The 27,984-nt window shown below is 43.9% G+C and overlaps 2 protein-coding genes across 11 annotated transcripts in view; both read right to left on the minus strand.

The window, feature by feature from the left end:
• The window catches only part of NCK1 (NCK adaptor protein 1), an 88,504-nt gene extending 79,652 nt beyond the window's left edge, over nt 1-8,852 (minus strand). The window contains exon 1 of one of the 7 annotated variants that reach the window (XM_002716437.5): nt 8,714-8,852. The gene's annotated coding sequence lies outside the window, so the exon portion shown is untranslated. Of the gene's footprint in view, nt 1-7,692; nt 7,729-7,789; nt 7,925-8,000; nt 8,139-8,290; nt 8,422-8,654 lie in introns of those variants that run through there. The other 6 variants (XM_070072771.1, XM_008266219.4, XM_070072772.1 and 3 more) reach the window with 6 other exon arrangements.
• Nucleotides 8,853-14,201: 5,349 nt separating this feature from the next.
• SLC35G2 (solute carrier family 35 member G2) overlaps nt 14,202-27,984 on the minus strand; it is a 28,633-nt gene continuing 14,850 nt past the window's right edge. For all 4 annotated transcript variants that reach the window (XM_051818622.2, XM_070072779.1, XM_051818621.2 and 1 more), the window contains one exon: nt 14,202-15,631. In XM_051818622.2, coding sequence (XP_051674582.1) covers nt 14,375-15,613 — 1,239 coding nt within the window. In that variant the 5' untranslated portion in view covers nt 15,614-15,631 and the 3' untranslated portion in view covers nt 14,202-14,374. The remainder of the gene's footprint in view (nt 15,632-27,984) is intronic.

Here is a 27,984-nt window from a genome sequence, read left to right on the forward strand (position 1 = left end):
TTAAACAGACGTCCAAGAAATTCTTATTTTTAGCACCACCATTACCTCCTCCCTATCAAATACCCGATTCTGCCAATTCCTGAGCCTGATGATTCTTTTGTTGCTGTCATTTTAGTGTTCAACATTTTCAAGTCTACCAAGATCAGTTTACATCAATTTACTAACTTCCAAATTTCATTGCTGTTGTTTCTTCTTCCATTCTTTATCTCTGTAGCTTGAACCTTTTAAAAATATTCTTTACCGTTACCTTCATGGGCTGTGAAAATGAGTAAAAGCGAACACATCTTTCATTCAGTTATCTTAATCCAGAAGTCTTTTCAATTACTTTTAGACTTTTTTTTTTTTTTTTTTTTTGGACAGGCAGAGTTAGACAGTGAGAGAGAGAGAGAGACAGAAAGAAAGGTCTTCCTTCCATTGGTTCATTCCCCGAATGGTTGCTACGGCCAGCGTGCTGCGCTGATTCGAAGCCAGGAGCCAGGCACTTCCTCCTGGTCTCCCATGCGGGTGCAGGGCCCAAGCACTTGGGCCATCCTCCACTGTCCTCATGGGCCACAGCAGAGAGCTGGACTGGAAGAGGAGCAACCGAGACAGAATCCAGCACCACAACCAGGACTAGAACCCGGGGTGCTGGCGCCACAGGCGGAGGATTAGCCAAATGAGCTGCAGCACCGGCCTAGACTTCATTCTTTCTAATATGTACATTTTAAGGATATAAACTTTCCTCTAAGCATGGCTTTACCTGTATCTCTTAAATTATGCCATATTCTCATCATTCAGTTCACAACAGTTTAATGCTATATTTATCTAATCCCTGTGTCATTTGCAAATATATTGCTTAATTTTCAAACAGCTGATAATTTTCTAGATTTATTTTTTAATTGATTTCTGGCTTAATTTTAGCATGTCAAAGAAAACACTCTGGAATTACTTATTTCAGTTTTTTGACATTTAACATGCATCAATTTGGAAAACTGATAAGCATTCGATAAAGCTCTGTATTCTGGTGGCACCAACTGAAATGTCCTATGTATGTCAATTAGACTCAACTGGTGATTACATTGTTAATATTCTTTCATATTCTTCTGAATTCATCATTATTATACTAATTACTCAAAAGGTATGACAAAAAAAATAAAAGCCTATACTATGCTTATGATTTTGTCTAATTTTCCTATTCTCAATTTTTTTTTCCTCCAAGGTTGGCAACAATTAGAAAGGAAGAGAGGGGCCGGCATTGTGGCGTAGCAGATAAAGCTGCCACCTCTGACGCTAGCATACCATATGAACACCAGTTCAAGACCTGGCTGCTCCACTTCCAGTCCAGCTCCCTGCCTAGAAAGCAGTGAAAGATGGCCCAAGTAACTGAGCCTCTAAAACCCATGGAGGAGACCCAGAAGAAGCCTCAGGCTTCTGCCTGGCCCAGCACTGGCCATTTGCGGGGAGAACTAGTAGATGGAAGATCAATCTCCCCATCTCTCTGTAACTCTGCTTTTCAAATACATAAATAAATTAAAAAAAAAAGAAGAAGAAGAAAAGAATGCAAAGTTGAAAAACACTGTGAAAAAGGTATAACTTGCTGTTTGTTCTGAATAGCAATTCAGCAAACATTAAAACTTCTTTGAACCCAAGTACTTTAAATTTAGAAGTTGATTCTAAAGGGCAAGAGGGGATCCATACAAGTTCTTAATGTGCACCAAACACTATTTAATAGTTACACTGATAAATGAATTTACATTCAAGCCTTACACTAGTCCTTTGATACTATCCCTGCATCAGAGATAAAGAAAAAGAGGCAAGGGGAGGGAGAGGGTCTGTAGAGGGCTAAGCCCAAACAATGGTAAGTGATGTATTCTAAAGTAGAACCCAACTTACCTGACTCTAGAACATTCAGATTTATACATATTGACAGAGGATGTTCACAAAAACCAACACAGAAAACAAGGTGTAGCATGTAATCCTACTTTTTAAAAAAGGTGTGCATGACTGCATACGCATAGAAACAAGTCTGGAATATATACATTTTTTTTAAATAATAGTAACAGTATAACTGTTATAGCACAGCAAGTTAAACTACAGGCTGCAGAACCAGCATCTCTTAGAAGTGCCAGATCAAGTCATGCCTGCTCCACCTCATATCCAGCTCCCTGCTAGAGGGGAAGGCAGAAGACAATGGCCTAAGTGCTTGGGCTCCTGCCATCCACCTGGGAAACCAAGATGGAGTTTCAGACTCCTGGCTTCAACAGGGCTCAGCCCCAAACATTGTGGCCATTTGGGGAGTGAACCAACGGATGGAAGATCTAACTCAGCCTTTCAAATATGTAAATTTTTAAGAAAACAACAGTGACAGGGGCCAGTGCTGTGGCGGTGCCAGCATCCCATCTAGGCACCGGTTCAGATCCTGGCTGCTCCTATTCTAATCCAGCTCTCTGCTATGACCTGGGAAAGCAAAACAAGATGGTCCAAGTACTTGGGCCCCTGCACTCACTTGGGAGACCCGGAACAAGCTCCTGGCTTTGGATCGGCTCAGCTCCAGCCATTGCAGCCATTTGGGGAGTGAACCAGCAGACAGAAGACCTTTCTGTCCCTCCCTCTCTAACTTTCTCAAACAAAATCTTTTTTTTTTAAAGGGGGGGGACAAATATTTACGTAAAAGAAATAATTATATGATAAACCTGCTGTAAGACTGTTCATACAACTAAGACTAAACATAACTTTCTGGAAATCAACACTTAAAAAAAGTGCACTGTACTTTTACCTCCTGTAACACAATTCCTCGGGCTGGTGGTGTAGCACAGCAGTTAAGTCACCAATTGGGATGCCTGCATCCCACATCAAGTGCCTGGCATTGAGTCCTTCCTCAGTTTCCTGCTAATGCACACCTTGGGAAGCAGCAGACGATGGTTCAAGTACTGGAGTACCTACCAATCACGCTTGGAGACCAAGATGGAATTCTTAAACATTGCTTTTTTAAAAATTTCTTTCCTTCTTTTAGGGAGTGTTATTTTATCGTCCTCTCTACCTTCAATTTCTTTCTTTTTTAAGAATTCTTTTATTTCAAAGACAAGAGTTACAGAGAGAAGTAGAGCCAAAGAGAGAAAGAGGTCTTCCATTCCCCTGGCTCACTCCCTAAATGACCAAAACAGCCAGAGCTGAGCTGATCTGAAGCCTGGAGACAAGAGCTTCCTCTGGGTCTCCACATGGGTGCAGGGGCCCAAAGACTTGGGCCATCTTCCACTGCTTTCCCAGGCCACAACAAAGAGCTAGACTGAAAGAGGAGCAGCCAGGACCTGAACCAGTACCCATATGGGATGCCGGCAATGAAGGCCAGGGCTTCAACCCTCTGCACCACAGCACTGGCCCCCAAGATGGAATTCTTGACTCCTGGCTACAGCTTGGCCCAGCCTCAGCTTTTGCAGGTATTTGGGGAGTGAAATAAGATGGAGTATCTCTGTCACTCTGTGTTTTAAAAAAACACATGCAACTTTCTTTAAAATGCAATTCTTGGCCGGCGCCGCGGCTCACTAGGCTAATCCTCCGCCTTGCGGCGCCAGCACACCAGGTTCTAGTCCCGGTCGGGGCGCCAGATTCTGTCCCGGTTGCCCCTCTTCCAGGTCAGCTCTCTGCTGTGGCCAGGGAGTGCAGTGGAGGATGGCCCAGGTGCTTGGGCCCTGCACCCCATGGGAGACCAGGAGAAGCACCTGGCTCCTGGCTTTGGATCAGCGCGGTGCACCAGACACAGCGCACCGGCCGCGGCGGCCTGTGGAGGATGAACCAGCAGCAAAGGAAGACCTTTCCCTCTGTCTCTCACCGTCCACTCTGCCTGTCCAAAAAAAAAAAAAGTCATCTGAGGACACAAAGAGAAAGCAGCTATCTAAAGCCAGGAAAAAAAATTTCAACAGAAATCAATCCTGATGGTACCTTGTTAAGACTTCTAGCCTCCATAATTGTGAGAAAACAGATTTTTTTTAAAAGATTGATTTGAAAGAGTAGAGAGAGGGGAAAGAGAGAGACATCTTCAACTGGTACACTCCCCAAATGCAAACAAACACTATGCCAATCCTGTATTTCTCCAGTGTGACAGGAAAAAAAAAAAAAGTTATTTAACATCTGTTTCCAGTAGCCAAACTTAATACTAATTAACCTAAAGGAGTCATCTACCCAGAGAGATGAGCATGTTCACAAGCTCCAAGGCAAAAGGAGCTCAGCTATTCAAGCCCCAGAGAGGAGAGACGAGGAAACACAATAAGAAGTAAGCAAAGCCAAATCATGCAAGGGCACATAGGCTGTTTTTAAGAACAACTGAAAAAAATGAACAAAAAAAAGTAACTGACTTCCCAAGGTAGCAAGTAGAATTATTAGAATGGTGGTGGGAAGGAGTATATATTAAATATTCTAAATATTTCTAAAATTTAAAGAAAATTTTCCAATACCATTCAATGAATAAATGTTTTTGTCATAATAATTGGAATACTTAAAAGGTACACAACATATTACTTATAACATTTATTATCTGAGTTGATCGACACAATAACATGATTTGGAAATATGTGCTGAAATTTTTGAAAGAAAAGGCTGGCTCTTTAAAAAAGAAAAACAGAAAACCATCTGAGAAGTAACCATTCTTTTAAAAATTTCCACATATCCCCACTGCTTGCTTTATTCAATTGAACTGTTTGAATAAAAGCAGAAATCATTCATACCACTCATGCCCAATTAAGCAATCCTTAGAATTTCAGGAATAAGGAACAAGAGAATCATTGTTTCAACAGTTTATTTCAGTTGATAAATAAAAAAAACAAGTCATTATTAACCAAAAAATAAATTAAAAACAGCTTCTAGTTTCAGACCAAAAGAGTAAGCATTCATTCTCTCCAGAGATTTCTCTTGACAGTTTTCTATCGTCTTATACCATTCAGCTCCTGATACATACAAGTAAGACAAAATATTAAGGCAACCCTATGCTGCTTCGACTAATAGAAACTTCAGAGTTAAGATGAGGAACAAATACATAAAAGCTCTCTAATTCTCCAAAGGGGGGGGGGGGGCGGGAGTGACTTTTAGAATGTTTTGCTCAACAAGCAGATGTACTGTTGGTTCCCTAACAGATGAACAAGATGACAAAAAGTCATAAAGTGAGAAAGTGTTACTGTTCTAACTCAGAAGGAGAAAAAGAACACCAGCTAGATCATTACATTCAGTCATGTGATAAACCCTCTGAGTTTCCTTAGAACCATCACATTATTTTGAATCTATTTCAAGGTCCCCAAAGACCCCTGTTTCTCAAGAGATTCAGACAGACACTCTCTCCAGCAGTAAACCTTGTAAAGGAGGCATTCACTTTTTAGCGGGTCCTAGTGCTCAACTAGAGATGACAACACTACTGTTAATACTTTTAACTCATCTAACAAGCACCAACAAAGACTGTATGCAGATCCTAAAGTCACTGTTTACAAGGGTGAGGGACCTTTTTTCTGCCAACAGCCATCTGGATATTTGTAACATCATTCACAGGCCACACAAAATTATCCACTTAAAAAAACTGAATTTCGAGTCCCCCCTGCAGTTGCCTTGGCAGGGCCAGACCAAATGATTTCGAGGGCCTCAGAGGAACTGCGGGCAGGATGTCTCCCACCCCTGATTTACATAATTCAGGATCCGAGTCACAGAGGTTGCCCTGGCAAGAAGTTCTGAATCTGAGATAAATACACAAAATGCAAAAAAAAAAATGCATAATACAAAATGATCTAAGGAGAGATAAGAAGCAGTGTGATTCACAGAGAACATACAACATTGTGTCAGATCAAGGTTCAAGTCACAGTTCTGCCCTCATCACTAAGTATGTTAATTTTAGTGCAGTTATTCTTTATGTATGTTTTCCTATACATAAAACAAAAGGTTGGATTCAAACATTCCATACAAGTCTACATAAGATTTAAAAACCAAGGTAATGGCAAAATAGGGACTATGGGTTCAAAGGAAAGCAACAACATGGAATAAACACATTCTGAAGGCTGCACTGAAGGTGCAAAAACTAAACTTCAAAAAATTTTACTTCATTTGATACTTGGGTACTTTTGAGGGTGGGGGAGGAATTTCTGTTTTGAAGAGTAGGCTGCCTACACACAGGCATTCAAAGTCTCCCTAAGTTATGACATGAAAGAATGAATGAAAATGAGATTGATTTAGTCAGGGTAGACAACCTTAACAAAGAAACAGTACTACCATCAGAAAAACAGATTTGAGCAAACTGTTAGAAGGCTATGAATTATGAACTACGCTCTAGAGATAAGAGTTCCTACTGGTTTCTAAACAGTGAGGAATGTTCTTGAAGCACTATTTTAAGAATTAAACAGCTGGTAGAACATACTGAGTAGGGAAAAATGCCAGGTAGAAAACCCACCTAAAAGTGAGTAGTTCTGAAACAGACATTAAAATACATAAGAATGTATAAAGGAACAGGGACCTAAAAGAAGTTAAAAAACAAAACAAAACAAAAACACTAGCAAAAATTGTCCAATGTTATGTGGACAGAGATAAGACCAAGGTTTACCTCTAGGTAGATGAAAGCATGATAATGTCAAAAAACAAAGTCAGTACATGGAATCAGTTTTGAAGGGAAGAATAAATCCTATCTTTGAAAAAGGTTAAAATGAGAATTATTCAGACATAATTGTTGCTTTAATTTATCTTTATTTAACTGTATTTTTTGGCACTGTCAGCTGTCCATCCCACGTGGATGCTGGTTTCTATCTGGCTGCTCCTTTTCGGATCCAGCTCTCTGCTGTGGCCTGGGAAAGCAGTAGAGGATGGCCCAAGTGCTTAGGCCCCTGCATCTGAATGGGAGACCCGGAAGAGGCTCCAGGCTTCGGATCAGCTCACCTCAACTCACCTCAGGCCGTTGCGGCCATTTGGGGAGTGAACCAGATGGCAGACCTTTCTCTGTCTCTCCCTCTCTCTCTGTAACTCTACCTGTCAGATACAATCTTTAAAAAAATAAAAGGAAAGAAAAAAGTACAGCAATGAATTTGAAACATTTGTTAAATATTCAGTAATTTCAAGAGTTCCCTTCCATTTTACTTATTAACTACAGTCATTTAATTTTCTCATGTTGGTAGAAAAAACATTTGGTATTTTTCCTTATTATAAAGGTGAATAAATTATAAAAACTAATTCTTAAGCTATGATTAAGGAAACAGAATGCATCTACTTTCAGTAAGTCTTCCTGACTAGGAATTTATCACAATAATCATGTAAGACCTACCTTGAGCTTTGAAAGCAAAGTTCTCAAAGGTCCGAAAGAAAAATAAGAAAACTAGTAACAAAATATCACTCAATATCTAACAAAACATTATGGGTATGTTTCAAGCTCTGTTTACACAGGCCTGAAAATTCTGAGAAAATCTAGACAAAATGCTTACAAAAACAGGGCAAACATTTTCAACTTCAATACAAGAACAGAATCTACAAACTGTGCTTACGGATATTACAGCCAATTCCTACAGATCACAATTTTCTCAAAAGAAAAAGTCCCAGAGTTTGTGGACAAAATGAACGGATACTAAACAATCAACCCATATTTGAGTTACTATCGAGATAGGAGCGTGACGCCTAGGTAAGTACTGAGCATTACTGACAATTACCAAACCAAACTTTCTTGGGTTACATCTGCGTTTCCTCAGTAAATGAACTCACTGAAGGTGGCGACTTCAGGCAGCACAACGACTTCCAGGTACCTAACAAATCATTACGGCTGGTTATAAATTAAACGGACACCTCTGACAACACTTACCCGGTTTAGACTGACATTCCGCTTCCTTGCTCCCCACCCCAAGATGGGCTTAAAAATATATTCCTTAACCTCATGCCTTCCTAACTCCTAACCTTAACGCACCTAAGGTATCGGGTCGAATTAATTCCAGGTGACTTCATCAGTTCGACATTTAATGGGGTGCCTACCTAGGTTACGCCAAGTTCTCAGCCCTGAACAAAACCCTGCTTACCGAGTTTGTAACGGCTAATTTAATGGATGGAGACACATCAGAAAGGCTTAAAAAAAAAAAAAATCCGAGCTACCGAGTTAAATTTTTTTTTTCAACCAAATATTACAACTCGAGTCAGAAGAGCTTCCCAGCCCCTGCAAGTCGCGTTTCGACTCCACCGCAGGTCCACGCCGTGAAAGCAACACCCAGCTTTCCCCAGAACGGAGAGAGCGGCCTGGGGCGGGGCGCGTCCCGAAGATGTCCACCCTCGCAACGGGCACGGCTCCCTCCCCCGCCGGCCACGACCCCACCTTCCAGCCCTCCGAGCGCGCCACACGCAGGCAAGCGGACTTTCTCGGGAGGAGCGCCGACCGAGAGCCAGCGCCCGGCACGGCCACCACCCCGCCCGGCGCGCCCCCCGACGCCGGGCGCCGCGGGCGGGCACAGAGGCCGCGGGGTCGCGCCCGCCCGGGGGCCCGGGCTGCGGCCCGAGGCTCGCGCTCGGCCTCGGTGTGGGCGCCGCCGAGCCTCGCCGAGCAGCCTCCCCGCCCCCTCCGGCTCCGCTCCGGGCCGGCAGACGGCGCCCCGGGGGCTAACTTCACCAGGGAAGAGGAAACGACGAGGCGAGGAACAGGCTGTGTGGACGCACGGGGGACTGACGGGCTGTCTGTGTACCTGCCGGCCGCCGAGGCCGTCTCACCTCCCCGCTGCCGAGCCTGGCGGCGCCAGCTCACCTGAGGAGGGTTACCGGGCCGCCGCCGCGCCCGCCGCGATGGCCGTTACGGCACGAGGCCTGCGCTCTGCCGCCGCGTAGCTCCCAGGAGAGGGGCGGGGCGCGCGCTGGGGGCGGGCGGGCCCGCACGGGCAGGAAACCCGCTCTTGGCCCAAGCTGATAGGCCCAGCCGCCCCACACCCCGGTCCCTGACGCGACAGTGGCTTGCACCGCGCCGGGATTGGGTGGGCCCGGCTGTCACTCAAACGCTGTGTATGATGTGCAGTGAGCTGAGGCTGCGCGTCGGTTAACAGTCAGGGGAGCGAAGCGATGGGCCTGGCTGTCGGCTCTCGTCTGTGGCCTCCCCGGCCGGCCAGCCTTGGCTGAAGATTCCTGGGAGCCTCCCTCCTCGGCGCTTCAGGAGAGATTCCATAGCAAAAATCACTGCGCCCACGTGCCCTGGGAGCTTCCCCCTGGTTTCTGCATCTGAGCAGGGTCTTCCTAGTTGAAGAGTCCCAAGGGGCGTGAGCGACAAAGAAAAACAAACAAAAAGGCCTGGAAATGGGGACCGGGGAGGAGGACGTGGCTTCCCTGGAGCCACAAACCGGAGTAACAGGCTGAGGGGCCCTGGAAGCGCCCTGGCGCGTGCGCAGCCCCGGTCTCGGCTGCGGTGACCGTTCTGTCCGCTCGTCGCCGGCCCGGCCCCCGCCCCACCAGCTGGTGCGGCCGTCGCCCACGACCTGCCTGGTTCCTTAACCGCTCGGTGTGGTTCACCTTAGGTGTTGCTCCTCCAGGAAGCCTGCCGGGTGAGGTACCTTTCTTGGAGCACAGGTATTTTCCCTATCTGAGCTACTGGAATGGTTTGTCTTTAACCTTCCCAGATTGTTAAATCAGGAACCTTGTCAGCTTCATTTTATGGTCAGTAAATACTGCCTACGGCATTCACACATCTTCCTTTCCCTCCTCCCTTCATCCTGGCCCTGCTTTTATCTGCAGATTACTCACTGGAGCGCCAATGGATGCATGTGGTTTTTGGCCTGCTTTCTGTAGGATCATAAAGTCAAGCATGAATTTTCTATGGCCTCTTCCTAGCCTCAAGTTAGTTGAGACGAGTAAACCACGAAACTGGGCAACAGCTGTTCTGTATCTACTTTCTACTATTGTCCTCCAAAGTGAATAATGCAAGTGAATTTTTCATTTTTCCTAAGAGTTTGAATACCTTTGGGTATTTTATCATAGCTACTCTAGACTAAAATTCATATGGTGAAGCCCAATGTGACTGTAGTTGGAGATACACTTTTAGGAGGTAATTAAGATTAAATGAGATAATAAGGGTGGGCCCTCTGATGGGATAAATGTCTATGAAATGAGACACATAGGGGCTATCTCTACACCTTGTGAGTGTACAGCAGACAGTCTGGCATTCTGTTCTGGTAGTCTAAGCTAATACAAGGTTTTCTTGTACATTTTGTAAAGGTTATGGATTGAAATATTATCATACTCATTTTTTTAGAGACATATGTCCCATATATTAGCTCACTTCCCAAATGCTCCCAGCAGCTAAAGCTGGGCCAGGCTGAAGCCTGGAGCCCAGAACTCAATCCAGGTCTCCCATATGGATGACAGGGACACAACCTGGGCTATCAGTTTGCTGCCTCCTGGAGTACACATTATCAGAAACTGGAATCAGAAACAGAGCCAGGATTCAAGCCTTGGCACACACCCCCCACCCACCCCACCCACCCCCACCCTACCCCCACCCCCCCGCCATGAGAAGTGAGCATCCCAAGTGGTATCTTAACTGCTAGGGCCAAGTTCTTGTGAATTTTTTAAGACACTCTTATTCAAAATCTGTTAAAACCATTCTGCAAAATCACACAGAATACTGTTAACAGAACCTGATTCAACTTCAATTCCATTTACATATTTTACATATGATGGGGTCAGTGGGTGTAAAGTCAAATACCAACAAGTAAAATATAGTCCTTGTTTTCACAATTTATACTATACATTTTTAGAAAATTAATTCAGAAAAAGCTAAAGTCTTCAGTTTAGATTTTATTTTGTATAAGAATCTGTATATTGAGTGGGCCAATGATCTGAACAAAGCCTTCACAAGACTTGGATCCAGACCTCTTTTTTTGACAGGCAGAGTGTACAGTGAGAGAGAGATAGGTTTTCCTTTGCCGTTGGTTCACCCTCCAATGGCCGCCGCGGCTGGCGCACTGCGCTGATCCAAAGCCAGGAGCCAGGTGCTTCTCCTGGTCTCCCATGGGGTGCAGGGCCCAAGCACTTGGGCCATCCTCCACTGCCTTCCCGGGCCACAGCAGAGAGCTGGACTGGAAGAGTAGCAACCGGGACCAGAACCCGGGGTGCTGGCGCCACAGGCAGAGGATTAGCCTATTGAGCCAAGGCACCAGCCCCAGATCTCTTGACTACTGTGCCACTTGTTTAAGCAACAAAAGCAGCTGCAAGTAATGGAGAAAGCTTAAGTCTACTTTTTAAAAAAGTATTTATTATATTTAAAATGCAGTTACAGAGAGAGAGAGGGAAGACTTCCACCCACTGGTTCACTCTCCAAATGTCTTTATTAGCTGGGGCTGGGCCAGGCTAAAGCCAGGAGCTTGGAACTCCATCTGTGTTTCCCATGTGGGTGGCAGGGACCCAAGCACTTGGGCAATCTTCTGCTGCTCTCCCAGGCACATAGCAGAGAGCTGAATCAGAAGCAGAGCAGCCAGGACTCAAACCAGTGCTCATACGGGATGCCAGCATCGCAGCCAGCGGCATAACCTGCTGTACCACAACACCAGCCCCTTAAGTCTGCTTTTTCAAAAAAGAGTTTCAGTTCCCTGTAAACATTGCTTTTCCTCTTAATTTTCCTTCTTTTAGTTTCCCCATCACCCAATTCTTACCAAGAATTCTTTAAAACAAACAAGAAAAATAAGGAAACTGTAATGAAAGAAGGAAGTGTAGGGTAAAAGTGTGGACAGGCAGAAAGTCAAGTATGAAATTGCACTCAAAAGGAATGGAGTCTATGTTCTTATGGGGTGGGAGTTGTTCCGGGACTGAAGTTCACACTGTCTTCCCAACTTATAAACATGCACATGGCTTCTTCTTCTCTTTGAGAACTCAAACGGAAACAAAAATCATCTTTGCTAATTAGTGCTGAGTGGACCAGGGATTAACCAGAATCAGGCAGAACAAAAAATCTGTGTTGAAACTTGTGCTCTATGGACTAGAGGTGGAGTTCTAGATATGGACAACCAATCTGTCGAGGATAAAACACACAGGTGACTCACTTCATTAATTCCAAAGGAAAGGATTTAGAAAGATAAGGAAGGGAAAAAATGAGCCTCTATTTCTCAAGGCCTTTCCCGGGAATCTATTGATGGTTTATAATTAGAAATGACTGGGGGCATGGGGTGGGTGTTGTGACCCAGAGGACGAAGCTGCCACTTAACCATTTGAGACCCCACTACACTTCTGATCCAGCTCCCTACTGATGCACCTGATAGGACAGCACCAGATGGCCCAAGTACTTGGGCTCCTGCCACACACCTGGGATTGTTCCTGGCTCCTGGCTCCTGGCTCCTGGCTCCTGGCTTTGGCCTGGCCCAGCCCCAATTGCTGAAATCATTTGGGAAATGAACCAGCACATGGAAGATCTCTCCCCTCTCCCCCCTCCCCCCTCCCCCCTCCCCCCTCCCCTCTCCCTTCTCCCTTCTCCTCCCACTCTCCCTCTCACCTTCCCTCTCTATTGTTCTGCCTTTAAAATAAGTAAATCTTTTTAAAGCAGGATTAAGAGAGAATGACCTAGTTAAACATCACTGTTGCTCAGGAGTACTTAAGACAAAAGAAGTCCTACATACTAACCAGGAAGATGTAACAAATCATGCTTGACTGTGAGGTATAGAAACTAGCAGGCACTGGTAACCAAATTGCTAGTTTCAGTACCATTACACTTTCATGGGAATTAATTCAACAAAAGTTGATTAAGGACCCAGTCTGTGGTAAGTGCTACAACAGCTTTTGGAGATCTGAAGAACGGGTCTTCAAGAGACTCTGGAGTTGAGACAGCATCTTAACAATAACCTGTACCGTATAGATGTTTGTGCTAAATTAGTAAGAATGGCCCAAAGTAGACTCAAATCAGTGCCATCTTAGTTTTTTACAGATTTTCATGCCCTTTGAAGAGATACCATGTCGATTTTCCTCTATATTATAACTACTGCTTCTGTCTCTCTCAAGAGTAAGGAGCACCTTTGCTGCAGCTCACATGTATACTTGCCACAAACTCATAAACGAGACTAGCCTTGGAAGAAATATGCGTAACTGAGGCTAAGTAGACCCTGCCCCACGTTAGATCTCTCACTATCCAAGCACAAAATGGCAAGGGCTCGCTAGGCAGGGCTGACAAGAATCCGGTTTCCTTCCTACCTCCCTTTCCTATGCATTGCCTAATGTGGCCATAACAAGAAGGCCAGTTCCCTGTTCTAACATTGGACAGCCATCCATTGTCATTGCAAAAAAAAAAAAAAAAAAAAAAAAGCTTTCTGTTGTTCCCTTTCTTGCGTCAACTCAAGTTCCCTTACCCAAGCTTATCACCTCTAGTTTTCTAATGCAAGTAGATAACAAAACAGGGCTTGGTGCTCAACATTTCACCTTGGAGTGTATTTTTCACAAATGAAGGTTTTTAAATTTTTTTACTTGAGAGAAAGACAGATACAGAGCAATCCCATTTGCTCGATAACTCAAATGCCCACAACAGCTGGGCCTGAGCCAAGTCAAAGCCAGGAACCAGGAACCTTGTTTTGATGGCAAGAACCAAACTACTTGAGCCATCACCTGCAGTCTCAGGTTGCTCATTAGCCAGAAACCAGAATCAGGAGTAGAGCCAGAACTCGAACCCAGGCAGTCTGATATGGGAGACTGGTGTTCCAACTGGCATCTTTTTTTTTTAAGATTTATTTATTTATTTGAAAAGCAAAGTTACAGAGAGAGTGGGACAGAGAGATCTTCCATCCACTGGTTGATCCCCAAATGGCTATATTAGCTGGGGCTGGGCTAGGCCACAGGCAGGAACCAGAAACTCCATCTGGGTCTCCCACCTGGGTGCGGGCCCCAAGCACTTGGGCCATCTTCTGCTGTTTTCCAAGGCACATTAGCAGGGAACTGGATTGGAAGTAGAGCAACTGGGACTCAAACTGGTACTCATATGGGATGTCATCATTGCAGGTAGCAGCTTAAGCCTAGATGCCACAATGCCAGCCCCCCAAATTGGCATCTTAACCACTAGGTCAAACATTTGAAGACTGTGAATAGTGAAGGACTTCTATTGAACATCTGTAGTACGCTGGTTATGAATACTTTTATAATTTCTGAACTTTAGGACCATATAAGTTTCTACCTGAAAGGAATCATTTCTTCAAACCTTTTGTTCTTTAGTGACAGACGTTCACATTATCCTCCTAGCATAATTATATTTTATTAGTAACAGTAAAGACACCAGGTTCATGATATACTTCACATATTTAATATCTGTATTTGAATATATTAGACTATAATTTTTATAACTGTATATATTATATAGCACTCTTTTACACAACATGAAAGACATAGGTAAACATTAAAATGGCAGTGTACATATTAATAAATGAACATTAACAAGATAATTATCAGGTATTCATTTAATGGGAGAGTCTAGTATTTCCTGATAATCCTGCCTTCTTAAATTTCTCCAGTAAAGTTTATAGCCAGCAAGGACAAAAACACTAAGCATAATGATTACCCCTCCAAAGACATCAAAGACACTAGGAAATATGTGCAGCACTAAAAGCTGCAAGACCATTGCTACTACAATCTCAAGATGTTGTACTGTGCTGACCAAGGCTGGATGGAATTTGTCCAAGGCATAATAAACTCCTAAGAATGCTGCAGTAGAACAGACACATATAGCAATGAGATAACTCCAGGTTTCTCCATCTAATGGGATGATTGGTTCTTGAAGAACAAACATAGTTGACAGCCCCCAGACTGTCCCAGTCCAACCAAATGTAAACAGTGCAGTCCACATGCTGACCTTCTCCCTGATGGATCTGTACACTATCATAGAGAGAGCGGTGGTCAGTCCCGCCATCACAGTCATTGTATACCCAAAGGCTTCTTTCCAGGCATTTAACAAAGAATCGTCTTCATCAACAATGTTGGGGATCATGACAAAACAAACACCTAAGATGCTGCAAACAACCGTAGCCATGTCAACATAAGCCATTTTCTCATCTACAAGTAAAAAAGCCAAAATGGCACTGAAGACTGTGGTTGTGGCTCTCCACATGGTGGTCCCATTGCTGGGAGGAACAATTGAAAACGATGTGTAAGCACAGGTGATAGAAATGACGTTGCATACACCATAAAAGAAGAGTCGTAATCTGTAGCCACTAGGTCCAAAGGGGGCCTCCTGATAGTAATACACAACCAACACAGAAAAGACCTGCAAGACAGAACGGATAAAAATCAGTTCTAGTGATGGAACTTTAGAACGATCAGAAATAAGCCTGGTGATAAGAGCTACACATCCATGAGCCAAAGCAGATCCAAACAGCACTATCCACATTTTTCGGGATTGAAAAAGATTTTTTTCTGCAAAGTTCTGGAATTGTCCAATCTCATTAGTCATGGAGTCTTCTGTTGGTGGAGGTGGGATATCCATGGTTCCAAATAAAGTTCTTCCTTTTCTTTTCATTTCACTCAGCAGACTTTTCTTTGGGTTTTCTTCCGTAAAACTTCCATAGTCTTCATTAATTTCTTCATATCCATCATCCCCAGGCTGGGGATAATGGGAAGTATATTTTACCATCACTGTGTTGGGATGTATTTTCACTCGTTTTTTAACTGGGTATTTTTTGGAGAGGGAAGTATCCATTTCTTCAGCTAAGCAATTCTATTAAAAAAAAAAAGACATGTACATATTCATTCCATTGAAATTTTAATTTATAATTTAATTTGTAATCATATGAAGCAATCTACTGTTGTACCAGAAGTCCAGGAAAAATTGTAATAGGAAGAGATGACCTGGAAATATGCCTTAGCAGACTTATGGAGCCAAAACAAAACAAAAGACACATGGAGCCCAGTGGAATTATCTCCCTTTTTGTCTCCCATCTTGTCTGTCCCTATTTATCAATCTCATTTTTTTTGTCTCATTCTTCTCCATTTGCCATTTTTACATTGCAAACTGATATTTTTCCATATTTTCATTCCTACCTTTATCTCTACCCATCCAACAATAAAAGCACAGAAAATTTAAAAAAAAAACTAGATCAAATTTTTCCTTCTCGTTATATCCATTTATCTATGATACAAATTATAAATGGGTAAGTTCAAAATCTTTTGTAATATCAATTCCATATAATGCTAGATCCAAACTACAGTAATTACAAATTACTGTAAGGTACAAATTATAGTCATTTTTAAGCATTCTGCCCCCATCTACCTTCAGATACACAGAAATAAACTGTGTATAGACTGTAAGCTCCTTATGGGCAGGATCTATGTCTGAGTCATCTTTGTATCTCCCATAGCATCTTAACCAATAAATATTTCTTGAATGGAAAAAAAAAAAAGAAAAGAAAATTAACTTAGTAACACTCATGTATTGTTGCTGATCATATAAACTGCACAACTTTTTCTCATGAGCAATTGGACAATATACATTAAGATTTTAATGGGAAATTATATTCAACAATACCACTTCTATGACTTCCCTTAAGGAGATATCACTACATCCCTTTTTCATTCTATGTAAAAAATAAGAAAGGAAAAAAGATTTCATATTTATATTTCCTTATATAACAAAGAAATTATGGAAAGAAATTTAGTGGTGAATGAGATGGAAGAGGGAAAAAATGGAAGAAAATATTTTGCTATATACTTCCTTATATTTTTAAATCATGATATTGTTCAAAAAATTAAAAACTAAAATACAATGTTCATGCATTTCTTAAGAAAAAGAGAGCATATAAGGAGTATGGGAAAAGTATATGTACAAAAGAGTTCATTTTAGTTAATCTCAATGAACCTTCATATAATGCAGTACTATTAAAAATGACACTGTATATCTTTTTTAAAATTGTTATTTGGGGCCAGTGCTGTGGCTTTGAAGGTAAAGCCATCGCCTGTGGTGCCAGAATCCCATATGGGTGCTGGTTCGAGTCCTGAATGCTCCACTTCTGATTGAGCTCCCTGCTAATGCACCTGGGAAAGCAGCAGAGGATGGCCCACGTGCTTTGGCCCCTGTACCCACATGGAAGAACTGGAGTAGGCTCCTGGTTTCTAACTTTGGACTGCCCCAGCTCCAGCCCTTGTGGCCATTTGGGGAGTAAACCAGCAAATAGAAGATACCTCTCTGTCTCTCTTCCTGCTCCCCCCTTTTAACTGTGCCTTTCAAATAAATTATTTATTATTTATATTTATTTATTAGAGAGGCAGAAAAAGATGGACAGAAAGAGAGACCTCCCATCCACTGGTTCACTCTCCAGGTGCTCACAACAGCCAGGGCTGAACCAAGGCTGGTCAAACCGGGGTTTCCCATGTCGATGCCAGGACCTAACTACTTGAGCCATCTCCAGTGCCTCCTAGGGTCTGCATTAGCAGGAAGATGGAGTTAGGACCAGAGCCAAGTATGGAGCCCAGGTCCTCTGATGTAAGACATAGGTATCTTAACCATTAGGTTAGCATTCACCCCAACAACATAGATCTTTATTGACATGGAAAGAAGTATACCGCGTATTGTCAAATGGGACAAAAGGTAAGCTTTTTATAAAGATTAAATGAAATAATACATATAACAAGTTTGCCACAGTGTTAGCATATGGTAAACTCAGAATAAGCATTAGCAATACATTTGGCTTCCTTTCATTTATAATTATCTTATAGAAATACTGGGGATCTTCTATGATGTTAACTCTCTTTCAGACCAGTGTTTGTACACAGAGTTCCCTTCTTTCCTTCATTTCCATCCTTCCTTCTTTCCTCCTTAGCCCCCTTCCAACAACCTCCTGTTTCCATCTCAACCATTCCTGTCCTCATCGCTAAAAAAGAAGTGTCGCTCCCCCTCTTCGTGGAGGAACGACACTAAACCCTGCCTAGGCTTCATATCCGAGTCACGGCACCATTATGTCGCTCCCCCTCTTCGTGGAGGAACGACACAGGACCCTGCGCTGTTCTTTCATCTGCTCGGCCCTCCCGGGGTTTGCTGCTGGTTCTTCCCGGGTTGGCTACTGTCCCTTCCACCTCCGTGGAAGGGCAGTTCCCCCTGCCACATTCCCCACTTCCGCGGGGGAGCGGCACACCGCCGGCCGGCTTTCTCGGGGGCTGCACAGGTGTTCCCCTTAGATGTTCCTGGTGCATGCCGTCTCTCTCCTCCTTTATAGTCCTCCTCTGCCAATCCCAACTCGGCTGCCCACACGCCGAGTACGCTGCTCTCCTCCAATCAGGAGCAAGTCCTACAGTTTATTAGCTGAACTGGAGGCAGCTGTGCAGAAGCTGTTTACTTCTCTCCCAGCGCCATATTGTGGGAGAGCAGATGCATAGAATAAGTCTTAATTCCAGTAACTCAGTCTAGTCCGGATTGCTCCCCACAAGAAGGAAAGAAAAAAGTTTCCCCCTCTTTTGGTCCTTTGGTCCTTATGACTCCCTGCTCCCTGGTTCCTTGCCCAAAACTCATCAGTTCCAGGATCTTAAACAATGGCCCAGAAATTAAATACCATTTGTTCTTTTGACACCATCTGGGTAGCCAACTGTTCTATTTAGTCCTTTCTCTTCTAAAAGGCATTAACTTCAGCTAAAAGAAGTCACCAAAAAAGCACCACCTGTGCCTCTAAGCCCTCTCGCTTCCTAGCCTGATTTCCCATTTGCCATCCTTCCTGTGCACCCTTATCAGGCTAACTAACTGTTCGTTATTCCCGTCTACCAGGACACTTCCACTTTGCATCATGGCTTCAGCCTCAAAAACCCCAAACTGAATTAACAGTCTCGATCTCCCAGATACATTGTCGTTTCCTAACTTCCTCACGTTTGTGATACCATCATTTTTCCAGTTTCCCAAGCTACAAAACAAGGAATACACTGAATTATCCTTTCTGCCATCACATTTCCATTTGGTTATCACTATCAGTGTTTTTGTCCTCTAAATATTTCTTGACTTTCAGTTTCTTCTCCAATTCCATTTTACCTTTATGATTTTGGACCAGGCTATTGTGAATTCCTATCTAGAATATTGCAATATCATCCTAAATAGCTCCCTGGAATCCCATTTCTCTCCTCTAAAATCCATCTGTGTTATCCCACTGTCACATTAATCTTTTTTTTTTCTTAAGATTTATTTATTTATTTGAAAGAGTTACACAGAGAGGAGAGGCAGAGAGAGAGAGGTCTTCAGTCCAATGGTTCACTCCACAGACGGCCGCAACCGCCAGAGCTGGGCCGATCTGAAGCCAGGAGCCAGGAGCTTCTTCCCGGTCTCCCATGTGGGTGCAGGGCCCAAGGACTTGGGCCATCCTCCACTGCCTCCCCAAGCCACAGCAGAGAGCTGGACTGGAAGAGGAGTAGCCGGGAGTAGAACCAGCGCCCATATGAGATGCCGGCGCCTCAGGCCAGGGCATTAACCCACTGCACCACGGCGCCGGCCCCTCACATTAATCTTTAAGCAGGTCAACACATAAACTTCCCTCAGTCTTTCCCCATTCAAGAACCTACAGTGATGTCCTACCTTATCAAATTTCAACTCCTCTGTCTGGTTCTCAAGAACAGCTTCCATCAATACTTAGCTCCTTAACGCACATAATTTGCCCTGAGCCATTGGTCCAGGGTCCTCCCTGTCCTTATTCCCTATATGTACATTTCATTTCCCTAGGCCTTTATTCTCATTAGTGTCCCTTCTGCTACAAATCTCTAAACATCATTCGTCTTCTGAGGCCAAATCTATTTGTTACCTTTCGGGGACAAGCCATCTTTGACCTCTCTCTAGCTGCTTGGTTTTTTCTTCCTTATTTAAACATCTGTAGTAGTTCCTCTAACTCTTTATAATCTTATCACTTTGTTATCTACTTGTTTCAACTTGGCAGAATTTTGTTTCCAGTCACTATATCCAAAGTTGCTATGTCAAATCTTGCTTTACAGGTCAGTGGTTATCTTAATGACATCTCAGAATTCTTAACTTCCAACTTGCTGTCTACTATTTTGTCTTAGGGCCATTCAAAGCGTTCTCTTCCCAACTGCAGGTCATATTTATAGCTCCAGGGGCAAGAAGAGGGAAGGAATATGCTTTGCTATTGTATTCCATTTCCTATCCTTTCCTTTTGGAGACTGTGGGAGAGGGACATGGTCTTTCAGACACTCTAGTCTCCCTCTTCTAGGTTCTAAGATCCCCTAGTGTATTGGCATAGACAGGAAGGAAAGGGAAAGGGACACATGTCTCATATTCTGGCTGTTGTGTTGGCTTTATTTAGACTTATTTATTTGAAAGAGTGATAGAAATGGAGAGAGAGAGAGAGAGAATCAATCTTCTATCTGCTGGTTCACACCCCCGAAATAGCTGCAACAGCTGGGCTGGTCCAGGCCAAAGCCAGGAGCTTGGAACCCCATCCAGTCCTCCCACATGGATGGCAGGGGTCCAAGTTCTTAGATCATCATCCACTGCCTTCCCAAGTACATTAGCAGGGAGCTGGATCAGAAGCAGAACAGCCTGGACTTGAACCAGCACTCCAATACTAAATGTGGGTAGAGCAAGTGGCATAGCAAGCAGTGGCTTATCCCACTGTATCACAATACTGGTACCATATGATAGTTTTTTGATTCATAAACTTGTTGAGGTTGGACTACAGTCTCCAGTTATTTAATCAAGCACTAATCTGAGTGCTGCTATGAAGAGATTTTGCAGATGGGATCAAAGTCCCTAATCACCTGACTTTAAGTTAATGAACATAAAGACTATCCTCTGTATGAGCCCAACCTAACCTAACCAGATGAGCCCTTTAAAAGAGGTCTTAGGCCCTTAAGTTCAGAGGTTTCAAATAGTTCATGCCATTAACGTTCCAACCCAACAGTTCGCCTTTCCTCATTGCCTGTGTAGGACAAGCTTCAGCCTGTGCACATGGGGTTCCAGTGTGCTCTTAATCTCCCCTTTCTGTTTGCCTGCAGACTTCAGACTTGCTTATCAACACAGCTCCCACAATGGCATAAGCCAGTTCCTTGTAATAAATACCCTATTGGTTGTATGTGTGTTTCACAGTAGTGCTGACTAATATACACTGGGGCCCAGCCCTGTTAGTACCACTGGTTAAGTTGCTGCCTATGATACTAGCATCCCATGTGAGCGCTAATTTAAGTCCCAGTTTCTCCGCTTCCAATCTGGCTCCCTGCGAATGTACCTGGGAAGGCAGAGGAGCACAGCTCAAGTACTTGGGGCCCTGCCACCAACATGGGAGACCAGGATGGAGTTACAGGTTACTGGCATCAGCCTAGCTCAGCTCCAGCCAGTGCAGCTATTTGGGGAGTAATCCAGCAGATGGAAGATCTCTGTCTCTGACCCTCTTTGTAACTCTGCCTTTCAAATAAATAAATATTTAAAAAGAGAGATAGAAAAAGAAATTGAAATTTAATACACACTGGAATTATCTCCTAGCTTATTGTTTCTCTCCTCAGATTGGCCACCAATGTCCTCTAGGTTGTAGGTTATATTGGATAATTTTTTATTTAAAGGTTTATTTATCTATTTGGGAGGCAAAGATACAGACAGAGAGAGGGAGAGACAGAGAGAGGAAGAGACAGAGAGGTCTTCTATCTGCTAGTTTACTCCCCAAATGGCCGCAACAGCCGGAGCTGGACTGATCCAAAGCTAGAAGCCAGGAGCCTCCTCCAGGTCTCCCACGTTGAGTGCAGGGGCCCAAGCACTTGGACCATCCTCTGCTGCCTTCTCAGGTGCACTAACAGGGAGCTGGATTGGAAGTGGAGCAGCCAGAACTCGGACTGGTGCCTATATGGGTCGCAGACAGAGGCTTTACCTGCTATGCTACAGCACCAGCCCCTGGATTATTTCTGTAGGATCTTCTCAGAGCACAAATCCCTGACACAGGAGAACCCTGTACCCTTGAGATTTTTTTTTCTTTTTTTTTCTAGAGATAAGAAAGTTAATAGTCAGAAATGTTGGTTATGAGTTCAAGAATAAATACGTCTACTTAAAGAGTTTTGGATGCTAACTGTTGGACTCCTTGATTCACAATCAGTTTGTCTTTTTAATGACTTCACATTTCTGGTGTTTTGATCCATCTCCCCTTCCAGACCCCTAAGCAGCACAGTGACCATTACTTCTGCCATCTGTTCAATGTTGTTCTGCTCAATGTGCCAACTCAGCTCCTCTCCCTTCCTCACAGAGACAAACGGAGTGAGCTAACCTCAGGCTCTAGTTCCTCTGACAAAGGGTTCACAGGGGGAGTGGGAACCAAGGCAAAGGTATCCACTTCAGCTGTACAGAACAGCTCAGCTGGGTACAAGGACTACAAAATAGGACAGAGGTCCCTTTTGCCCGGTCACAAATGTAGCAACCTGAAATGCTGGACACAGATGGATTAAAAGGATGCATTGTTTGCTGTCTCCTCAAACAAGGGGAACAATTTAGTGTGTGGCAAGTCAGAAATCATTTTTGTTCAAAAGAAGCACTGTTTCCTAAGCTACATTCCAGAAAATGAGGCCCAAGACCACACTACTCCTGAGACTGAGAAAATTAACACTGACATCAATAGGATGTGTGTGGGGGGAGGGGGGTGTGAGAGAGAGAGGAGGAGAGAGAGAGACACACACACAGAGACAGAGAGAAATTTATCTAAGAAATTGGCCCATGCTATTATGGAGGCCGGCAAGGCCAAAATTGGCAGGGAGGGTGGCAGAGTAGAGACCTAGGGACCTAGCAATGCTGCAGCTGGAGCACGAAGATGGCTGCCGGCTGCAGGAGTCCCCCTGCTTAGGGGAGGTCGGTCTTTTCTGTTCAGGTCTGCAACTAGTTGAATGTGCCCCTCAACATTATAGAGAGCAATCTACTTTACTAAAAGTATACTGATTTAAATACATCTGAAAATATACAGAAACATCCAGAACAATATTTGACCAGTCAAGATGACACATAAAGTTAACCCTTGCAGCCTCATCCCCTGTTTGGTGTCCACACACACAAAAGTTCTGCCTATTTCAAACTACTGGGATTTTTTTTTTTTGAACTTGTCATGCTCTTTCATGTCTCTAGGTTTTTACAGTTGCTGTTCCTTCTTTGCTGAATACCCTTTTCCTGCTTTTTTACTTGGTTAATTTCCTGCTCATTCTTCAAGGCCCAAATTAAAGATCACCTCCTCTGAAACATTCCCTAGACCCATCCCTACCCTCATCTGAGTTAGATGATCCCCCTAGTGCTTCCATGGAAACTTCAACCATAGAATCTATCACACTGGCTTACAACAGTTTTTGTCCTTCTCTTCCACTAGACCACCTATTACTAATTTTTATATTTGTAGCACTTAGCATAGTACTTGAAAGGAGATGGGTGTTCAATAAATGTTTACTGAATGAATGGATAGACCATCTTTAAGTGATACTAATTTAATAAAGAATAAAATACAAGTAAATACATTCTAAATAATTCTTGCAGCATCTCCAGAATGAATTTCAGCTGCTGGTTCCCTGCCTCCCCGTGCATACTTCACAGATTGGCCCAGTCACGCCAGTTCCAGCACCAGTAAATTCTCAGTGGTTCCACTTCAGGAACTTCCCGGCAGTTTCACACCTAGGTTTGCTCACAACAAGCCATGGCAAACATTGTATTTTATAACTTCCCCATTTTACAATACGGTGTAAACACTTTTTCCATGTCATTAAATATTTTACAACACTCTTTTTAATAATAGTTAACATGGATCCTACCCAGGGCTTTGAACATAATAAGTCACACATTAACTGCAGCCCTCTGAGAGCTAAAAGGCAGATGTGATGGCCATTACCACCAGTCCCTTATGCAAAGACAAATCCATAGCTACCACAGGAAGAGCCACATACATGAAAATGAACAGATAAAAATTTTGATGGGTGGAGGAAGAATATGAAATAGGAGCGAAATCAAGAGTACTCATGTTTGCCTCTTTGTTCTGCATTCAGACGTCATCAACGAAGAAAAACTTGAAACCAAAAGCATGTCTTCATTCATGTTCTGTGTGTTTATCTAGGATCCATACACTTTAGCTTTAGAAGGATTTGAGACAACCATTCAATCAAGTTAAGGGAAAAATGATGCTTCCCGTCACATGGATGTGCTGTTTTGGACTGTTTGGTTCTGAACCTGGCTCAAGAGTCTCTCGTTATAATGCTAGCTATGCTTATTTAGCACCTTCTCTGTGCCAGACATATGCTAAGAACTTTCTTTTCTCATTAGCGGTGAGTATTGTCATGCAGCTGGTTAAGCCACTGTCTGTGATTCCAATGCCAGTATCCCATACTAGAGGGCAGGTTCAAGTCCCAGTTGCTCCTCCTCTGATTCAGCTCCCTGTTAATGCACCTGGGAAAGCAGCAGAAAATAGCCCAAGTACTTGGGCCCCTGCCACCCACATGGGAGAATCAGATGGAGTTCCAGGCTCCTGGCTTCAGTGTGGCCCAGCCATTACAGTCATTTGGGGAGTGAACCAGCAGATGGAAGATCTCTCTCTCTCTCTCTCTCTCTCTCTCTCAATCTCTCTCTCTCCTATCACTTTGCTTTTCAAATAAGTGAAATAAATCTTTAAAAAATTTTCTCATTTAAAGGTCAAAACAACTCTAAGAGGCAGGTATTATAATCCCCATTTTAGAAGTGAGAAAATAAATTCTGAGAGGGGCAGTGCTAGCCAGTTGGTGGGTGACACAACCAGTTGATGGTAGAGAAAAGATGTAAAACTGCTTTACTCTGAAACCCCAGCTCTTCTATACCATACTACAAATAGCTGTTCACAGTAGGCAGAATAATGCCTACTCCTCACCAAAATGTCAACATCTGAATTCCCAGAATTTATGAATACATTGCCTTACATGACAAAGAGGAAGTAAGGTAGCAGATGAAATTAAGCCTGCTAACTTAGCTGACCTAAAAATCAGGACACTGTCCTGGATTAGCTAGTCAGAACCAATGTAATCCAGGGTCCTTAAAAGTGGAAGATGGGGGGGGGGGCCGGCGCGGTGGCACACTAGGTTAATCCTCCACCTATAGCGCTGGCATCCCATATGGGCGCCGGGTTCTAGTCCCTGTTGCTCCTCTTCCAGTCCAGCTCTCTGCTATGGCCTGGGGATAGCAGTAGAAGATGGCCCAAGAGCTTGGGCCCCTGCACCCGCATGGGAGACCAGGAAGAAGCTCCTGGCTCCTGGCTTTAGATTGGAGCAGCTCCGGCCATTGTGGCCATTTGGGGAGTGAACCAACGGAAGGAAGACCTTTCTCTCTGTCTCTCTCTCACTGTCTGTAACTCTACCTGTCAAATAAAGCAAATCTTGAAGATGGGGTCTGGCACTGTGGTGTACTAGGCTAAGCCTCTGCCTGTGGCGCCAGAATCCCATTTGGGTGTCAGTTCATGTCCTGGATGTTCTTCTTCCCATCCAGCTCTCTGCTTATGCCTTGGGAAGGCAGAGGAAGATGGCTGATGCTTGGGCCCTGTACCCGCATGGGAGACCTGGAAGAAGCTCCTGGCTCCTGACTTTGGATCAGCTCAGCTCTGGCTGATGTAGCCTTTGGGGAATGAGCCAGCGGATGGAAGACCTTCCTCTCTGTCTCTCCCCATCTCTGTTTATAGCTATACCTCTCAAATAAATAAAATATTTTTAAAAAAGTGGAAGATGGGGGCTGGAATTGTGGCACATCTGGTTAAGCCACCACTTGCCACTTTTGATGCTGGTATCCCATATGAACATCGGTTGGAGTCCTGGATGCTTTGCTTCTGATCCAGTTCTTGACTAATGTGCCTGGGAAAGTGGCAAAAGATAACTCAAGTGTGTGGGTCCCTGCCACTCAAGTGGGAGACCCAGATGGAGTTCTAGGATCCTGGCCTGAGCTTAGTCCAGCCACAGCCATTGTGGACATCTGGGGAGTGAACAGAAGATGGGATCTCTCTCTCTGTTTCTCCCTCCCTTTTAAATTTTATGTGATTTCATAGCAAATTGTCTAGAAATGCAGTTACCAATTAGCTTTCTCATAACTTGCTTGTACACACTGTCCTCATTCCAACCTCTTCAAACTTCAAATGTAGACCCTGCTGCAAAGGGGTGAGGGCCAGGGGGCAAGTACTGAAATGCTTTCAGGGTGCCAGTGTCGTGGTGCAGCAGGTTAAGCTGCATCCCAAATGAACACTAGTCTGCATTCCAGCCACTTCCACTTCTAATCTTGCTCCCTGCTAGTGCTTCTGGGAAGGCAGCAGAAGATGGCCCAAATACTTGGGCCCCTGCTACTCACATAGGAGATGGGGAAGGAATTCCAGGCTCCAGGCTTGGCCTGGCCCAGTGCCAGCTGTAGAGGCCCTTTGGGGATAGAACCAGGGAATGGAACATCTCTCTGTCTCTCCCTCTAACTCTGCCTTTCAAATAAATAAATAAATCTTTAAAAAATATATAAATAAAACTCTCTAGGTCTCTCTTTTTTTAAAGATTTATTTATTTATTTGAAAGTTAGAATTACACAGAGAAAAGGAGAGGCAGAGAGAGAGAGAGGTCTTCCATCCACTGGTTCACTCCCCAACTGGCCGCAACAGCCAGTTGCTGAGCCAATCCGAAGCCAGCTGGATCGGAAGTGGAGCAGCCAGGACGTGAACCGGCGCCATATGGGATGCCGGCACCGCAGCCAGCAGCTTTACCTGCTACACTACAGCAACGGCCCCCATCTCTGACTTTCATGCGATCCTTCTGAGAAGACTGAAATGGAAAAAGAAGTCAACACTTCACCTCCTCCGACATCTATGCTAGGCAAGCTGATATCCCGAGATTTCCACCACTGCCTAAAGTGGCTCCTTCAATCTGCCAGTGTTGTGGCCTAATGAATTAAGCCGCCACAGGCAACATCGACATTCCATAACTGTGCCAGTTTGAGTCCAGGCTGTTCCACTGCTGATCCAGCTCCCTACTAATGTGCCTGGGAAAGCAGCGGAGGATGGCCCGAGTGCTTGGGCCCCTGCACCCACGTGGGAGACCCATAAGAAGCTCCTGGCTCCAGGCTTCAGCTTGGCCCGGCCCCAGCCATTGTGGCCATTTGGGGAGTGAACCAGCTGACAGAAGACCTCTCTCTGTCTCTCTACCTCTCTCTCTGTAACTCTGCCTTTCAAATAAATAAAATAAGTCTTTAAAACAAAGATTTTATTTTAATTTGAAACAATGACAGAGGGAGGAAGAGACAGGTCCTTCATCTACTCCTCAGATGGCTGTCACAGCCAGATCTGGGTCAGAACAAAACCAGGAGTCAGGACCTCCATCTGAGTCTCCCATGTGGGTGGCAGAGTCCCAAATACTCCTGCTGCCTTGCCAGGAACATTAGCAGGGAATTGGACCAGAAGTGGAGCAGCTGGGATACAAACTAGCACTCTGTTTTGCAATGCTGCCATCACAGACGGCTTAATGTGTTGCACCACCACACCTACACCATACTGAAAGGATTTTCCATCTAAAAATAGAAAAGTCTTTGAACACCAATCAACATTCACACATTGTCATCTGAAGCAGATTTCCAATCACCCAACAAACAAGGAAATGGCAATAAAATTGGATTGACCAAATTGGATAAAGATATTCATTGAAAGGTTAGAGGTAAGTATTTGGCACATAAAAGATAAAAAAAAATTTTAACCATTTTTCCATTTTCAGAATGTTATGGTGGCTATAATAAGATATACTTTCAATTCACATAAGAGCAATAAGTGTTAATACATTAAAAGCAGCTTTATGAAGTATTGAAAGTATCTTTAGTTCAAATATTTCAAAGGTGACTCCTAGCTTCAGCCTGACCCAGCCCATCTATTGCAGGTATCTGAGGAGTGAACCAGCAAATGGAAGATCTCTATCCATCTCTGCCTCTCTCTGCCTTTCAAATTAAAAATATGTTTAGGGGCTGGCACTGAGTTAAGCCTCTGCCTGTGGTGCTGACATCCCATACAGGCACCGGTTCATGTCCTGGCTGTTCCATTTCCAATCCAACTCTCTGCTTTTGTGCCTGGAAAAGCAGCAGAAGATGACCCAAGTGCTTGGGCCCCTGCA

The sequence above is a fragment of the Oryctolagus cuniculus genome, chromosome 4, assembly GCF_964237555.1.
Source record: "Oryctolagus cuniculus chromosome 4, mOryCun1.1, whole genome shotgun sequence".
Classification (NCBI taxonomy): domain Eukaryota; kingdom Metazoa; phylum Chordata; class Mammalia; order Lagomorpha; family Leporidae; genus Oryctolagus; species Oryctolagus cuniculus.